The 6,000-nt window shown below is 44.4% G+C and overlaps 1 protein-coding gene across 6 annotated transcripts in view; it reads left to right on the top strand.

Moving 5' to 3' along the window:
* LOC115207921 (low-density lipoprotein receptor-related protein 1) overlaps positions 1-6,000 on the top strand; it is a 178,012-nt gene that overhangs the window by 109,726 nt on the left and 62,286 nt on the right. For all 6 annotated transcript variants that reach the window (XM_029775510.1, XM_029775509.1, XM_029775515.1 and 3 more), the window contains 5 exons: positions 1-75; positions 482-598; positions 840-920; positions 2,229-2,396; positions 5,742-5,924. The exon at positions 1-75 is cut by the window's left edge and continues 51 nt beyond it. In XM_029775510.1, coding sequence (XP_029631370.1) covers positions 1-75; positions 482-598; positions 840-920; positions 2,229-2,396; positions 5,742-5,924 — 624 coding nt within the window. The remainder of the gene's footprint in view (positions 76-481; positions 599-839; positions 921-2,228; positions 2,397-5,741; positions 5,925-6,000) is intronic.

Raw genomic sequence — 6,000 nt, 5'->3', positions numbered from 1 at the left:
TCCCTCTGCGCTGGCTGTGTGACGGAGACAACGACTGTGGCAATGACGAGGATGAGTCCAACACCACCTGCTCTGGTACGACGCTCACACACTCACACACGCTCACCCTCACAGATGCGCACACACGTAACACACACTCGCACGCACATTCTGTACACATTCTTTTCTCTCTCTCTCGCTCTTTGTTTTTCTATTTTGCTCTCTTTCTTTTCTCTCTCTCTCTCTCTGTTGTACACATCGTTCAGACAATGGTTGTTTAGGGCTGACCTTTCCCTCAGCTTAGCCCAGTGTACATGGACTGGGTCCACCGAATGCTCTGGAGATCCTCAAAATGCTATTTGTCATTTCCCATGAATCCAACTGCTGTTGTAACATTTCAAAGGGCAATCTAATAACATCCTGTTGGAGTCGTTCTCCTGAGGATAACTGTTTATTAATCTCAATGCCCCCCCCCCCCCCCCCCACACTCCTACCATTTCAGCACGCACCTGCCCCCCCAACCAGTACTCGTGTGCCAGCGGTCGCTGTATCCCCATCTCCTGGACATGTGACCTGGACGACGACTGTGGGGACCGCTCTGACGAGCCTGCGTCATGTGGTAGTTCACCTGCCTCACCTTTGACCCTTGACCCTTATCTTTCTCTTATGCTATAACACACAGAAAATAAATCTTCCTCAGGAAAGACGAAACACAATACCCATATCACTGAAGCCCAGGCTCGTAGTGCGGCCGGGAACTATCATGGTCGTAGCTAGTAAAGTCCTAAGTTACTGTTACTGTGTTTTTTTCTTATGACACGAAGCACTCTGTCTTCCATTATCTCTCTCTCTCTGTCCAGCCTACCCCACCTGTTTCCCTCTCACCCAGTTCACCTGCAATAACGGACGCTGCATCAACATCAACTGGCGCTGTGACAATGGTGAGTGTCTCTCCTTCGTCTTCCTCGTTCTCCTACTGCGTGTGCATCTCTAGTCATCACCAGCTTTATCACTGACTCGTTGCTACGCATGTCATTTGATGTCCACATGTCTGTCTGACTACAGCTTTCCTCTCTATTTGGCAAGGGTGTTTGTGTGTCTGTTTCTTCTCTCATTGTCATTGGCTCGTTGTGTTGTTGTTGTTCAATGTGTGTTGTTGTCGTGCCGTCCGCCCACTCCGCTGTCTCCGTTGATTTCTTTGTTTCAGAAAAGGATTGTGGGGACGGCTCTGATGAGTTGAATTGTCCGAACCCGACCGGTTAGTGCATAGATCAACATGCACCAAAGCCAGGGCTCGCTAGGGGGGCACCAGAGGGGAGGGAGAGGGAGGGGCAGACCTGCTACTGTAGGGAGGGCCAGGGCTCGCTAGGGGGGCCCCAGAGGGGAGGGAGAGGGAGGGGCAGACCTGCTACTGTAGGGAGGGCCAGGGCTCGCTAGGGGGGCCCCAGGGGGGAGGGAGAGGGAGGGGGAGACCTGCTACTGTAGGGAGGGCCAGGGCTGCTTTCCTTACTAACGGCAGCTTTACCCTTTAACAGTAGTTCATTATTCATCTCAATAGACCGATAATGGAGGCTCTTACTTCTTCTACTCACTCACTTAATGCAGGAGGAAGAGCTCTCCATTGTAATCGTAATGAATGGACAAGAATCAAAGACAGAGAACATTGGTTGTTCGGGGTGGTGGGTTATCATTACTAAACAACAAGGTCCAATTGGCCTCAACACTATCTGTCATAGTGAGCTTACTGTCTATATTTATCTGCCAGCGGACACCATTAAGGTTTAGTTACCAGACAAACCTCGCTGTTAGAAGTGCTTAGATGAGGAAGTCTATGGGGAAGAGTCTCCTCTGCTGCCAAGCTCAATGTATCAGTGCTGGGTACATTCACTCATGGTGCATGGTTTGATCTATGCAGTTTCTGTGATTATTTTCCTCTCTATCTCTTCTCCTTTTTCCTCACGTTGAAATTCAATTGTAAATGTAATGTTAAGTGTTTTTATATGTGAGTCTGTATTTAATGTTATGGAGCGTAATGGAAATTATGAACAATAGTATAAAGACTATTTACTTTGTGATACAAACATATTGTCTGAGTGAAGAGAAAATTGACAGTGTTCTTCATAACTAAAGTAAATGACCAGGTACATAAACAATAACCTGGGAGATTTGTTTTTGTCTTTCACTATAGTCGGCCTATGTTGTGTGTCTGAGCGGTGTGAGGTAGAGGTTTGACTGTGTTTGCCTTGCAGATAATGATTGTGGGGACAACAGTGATGAGGCAGGCTGCAGCCATTCCTGCTCCAGCGCCCAGTTCAAGTGTAACAGCGGCCGCTGCATCCCGGACTATTGGACCTGCGATGGAGACAATGACTGTGGAGACTACAGCGACGAGACTCACGCCAACTGCACCAATCAGGGTGAGCGTCAGCACTGTAGCCCACCAATCGCTGTCTGTGAGAGCGTAACCCACCAAATTGTTGCATGAACTCCGTAACTCACCAATCATTGTGAGTGTTGACTCCATGTCAGCTCCGTAACCAACCAATCGCTCTCTGGGAGTGTCAACTACTGTATGTAACGCACCAATCAGGTGCCAAATATATTTACTGTATGTGAGTGTCAGCTTCATAACCCACCAACCATGAAAACATAATGCCATATTACTGTATGTGCTATAGGCCAGCCAAATGAAAAGGGTTAGTCTACAACAGGCTGTGGGCTTCTAGATGGCTGTTGACTGTGCTAAACCTCACGACATCATGTCCCTAGTTGTGCAACAGACATGCAATTACGTCATAAACACTACTCCATCTCTCCCTCTAGCTTATAAACCTGCTAGTATCTCCTTCTCCTAAGGACTGGGGAAACAAACTCACTATTTATACTGTAAACACTGCATCTGATTATGTCCCGTGTTGTTTAGTTGGTGGAGAATTGTAGAAGGCCTCACCTGAAAGGAACATTTCCTGTGGTCAACTCCAAACCACTTTATTACATTTGTTGCGTAGGATCCGAACCAAAAGAAACAAAGTCTTGGACGAGAAACAGACAAGTTAAATATGATATACTATCAGGGGAATTTTGAATAAACATATATTTTTCTGTCACTTACACTGTGGCCTGTAACCAGAGAACTAGGAACCCAGCCAGCCTTCTCTCCACCCCCCCCCCCCCCCCCCCCCCCCGTGGTGCTGGCTAATGGGCTGGTCCTGAGGTTTTAATGGACGGCAGGCAGGCAGAAAGGATGCTTCAGGATCTTTTACACACACACATACACACACACACGCGCGCACATGCTCACACAAACACCCGCACAATGAAACCTAACACACGTACTTACACACACTTAGTCTCATGCTCTTCCACACTCGCACGGCCATTTTGGAGCACACTATTTCCATTTATCGAAAAAGAAACCGACAGTACTTTTTCACTTTGACGTGACACGTGAAACTCTGTGACAGCCATTGACCGTTGATGTCCGAGTCTTTCAATTCATTCCGTAATCACCGATGCCAATGATGGCTCTATTGCTAATCCAGTGGAGCATGTTCTCTGCGTGAATGCTGTACCCTTCAGTGCACTGCATCACCCTGGCATTGTGGCACTGCCAACCCTTGACTCGTGGGCATCTTTGGGTCATCGGTTTCCATTCATTTAGCCGTGACAGGTCGTTAGTGAATGTCAGCATTTTGTTAATGATGTGATTTGATGTATTGTGTGCATGAATGAAGCACGTCATCTTTTGTCTCTTGGCATTGTCAAGCTTCTGCCCACTGTGAGGTCCACACACATGCCAACACCTTAGCCAAATTTTCCCATCTGGGTCTTTGTCTGTGCCAGATGCCTGTTGGTTTTGCCAGTCCCTTTTGATTATCCATTGAGTGAATAGTCGGTGAATAGTGTCCATCATTGAAGCGTGATGTTCTGGTCAAACTGATCCCCTGTGATAAAGAGTGTCCTTGTTTCCCATTGGAGCCCCACAGTGGGAGAAACAGGTAGTGAATGACTCTACGATATCTTTCCTAATGTGGTTGCATTGTCATTTTCTCAAAATCACCAGCATTGGCAGTTACTCAGTTATTCCAACTCAGCAAACTCTTACAAAAAGGATGAACACAGATAAAAAGTTATAGCTTTATAACAAGGGCCCAGAGTTTTACCTGGTTCAGTAAAAACTCAGAGGCCTAAATATCTGTTTTTTAACCTGTTGAGGATCTTATCCCGATCTTATCCCGGTATTGGGATTCATTGTCATGTGACCATGGCGGGGAATTCAAAACTGCAAGAGTAATCATTTCAAAAAATCAAATAATCAACTATTTTCCTCCATTTGAAAGATATATCTCCTAAATCTAACCACGCTGTCCGATTTTCAGAGGCATTACGGAGAATGCATAAAGTTAGGTTATGTGAGGAGAGTACATTGACAATAGCTGCGTGTAATGTTTAGCCAATTCAAAGAAGGGCATCAACAGACAGAAAACTAGCTAGAATTATGCACTTACCTTTGACAATCTGCATCAGATGACACTCATAGGACATTATGTTATACAATACATGCATTTTTAGTTCCATCAAGTTCATATTTATATCCAAAAACAGCATTTACAGTCGCGGTGAAATTCAGAATTTTTTTCGGCTCGAATGCACCCAGTGAATCCAGCATTACAAATCACGGAATTACTATTCGAAAACATTGGTAAATTATAATATTGTCATTCAAAGAATAATATATTATCATCTCGTAATTGCTACCGAAGGGCCAGATCTCAAAATAACTTTACTGGGAAATCACATTTTGTATAAACTGGGTACTATGCTAACAACAATAAGCTATATGCTAAGCTAAGCTAAGCTATACCGTTAGCATTAGCATCATCTAATATCGATAATAACATTCTAAATATCCCCTTACCTTTGATTATCTCCATCAGAAGGCGCTGCCAGAGATCCCAGGTCCAGAACAAATGTGGTTTCTTTTGACAAAGTTCATAATTTATGTCCAAATAGTTAGCGTTCAGTAGGCTCCCACAAAATGAGGTGGGCAGTGTAAAGTCACGTCGAAAAACTAAAGAAAACCTAGTAAATAATCTATTTACGTTTGTTTAAACATGTCAAATGTTGTTTAGCACTAATCTTTTGTTCCATTTTTAACGTGAAACATCAGTAAACATCAGTAATATTTTCACACAACCTATCAAGTGTCTAGAATAAACGATAATGACAAAGGCACTCTTCTCAGATTCATGCGCAGGCGCAAAAAATGAAGTGATGACGTGTCAACTTGTAAGCTTTCTAATTCGGTGTGTATTTATCACAGATGCTTCAAACAACTTTCTAAAGATCGTTGACATCTAGTGGAAGCAGTAGGAGTTGCGAACTGAATCCTTTCTCACTGTGGTATCTTTAAAACAATGACACTAAATAGTACAGCCACAAAATTCTCATTTTATTTAATCTATTTTTCTCAGGTTTCTGCCTGCAATATGAGTTTTGTTATACTTACAGACACCATTCAAACTGTTTTAGAAAATTCAGAGTGTTTTCTATCCGAATGTGTTAATAATATGCATATCCTAGCTTCTGAGTTGGTGTAGGAGGCAGTTAAAAATGGGCACATATTTTTTTCAAAATTCTCAATACTGCCCCCGTGGCCCGTAGAGGTTAATACATTTCCATTTCTGGAAATGTTTGAGTGTTATGGAAGTGATATAATATTTCTAATTTCTCTCTCTCTTTCCATCACTGTCCCTCCCCAGCCACGCGCCCCCCTGGCGGCTGTCACACGGATGAGTTCCAGTGTCGTATGGACGGTCTGTGCATCCCTATGCGCTGGCGCTGCGACGGGGACACAGACTGCATGGACCTGAGCGATGAGAAGAACTGCGAAGGCGTCACACACATGTGTGACCCCGCCGTCAAGTTTGGTTGTAGAGACTCTGGTGAGGGGAATGGTTGTGACACGGCAATAAGGAAGAAATTAGGGGAGTTTAAATGAAAGGGGGAAAGAATGGGAGA

This window comes from Salmo trutta, chromosome 14, assembly GCF_901001165.1.
Source record: "Salmo trutta chromosome 14, fSalTru1.1, whole genome shotgun sequence".
Lineage (NCBI taxonomy): Eukaryota > Metazoa > Chordata > Actinopteri > Salmoniformes > Salmonidae > Salmo > Salmo trutta.
The sequence above is the reverse complement of the archived record's forward strand: the minus strand, read 5'-3'. Positions and strand labels throughout refer to the sequence as shown.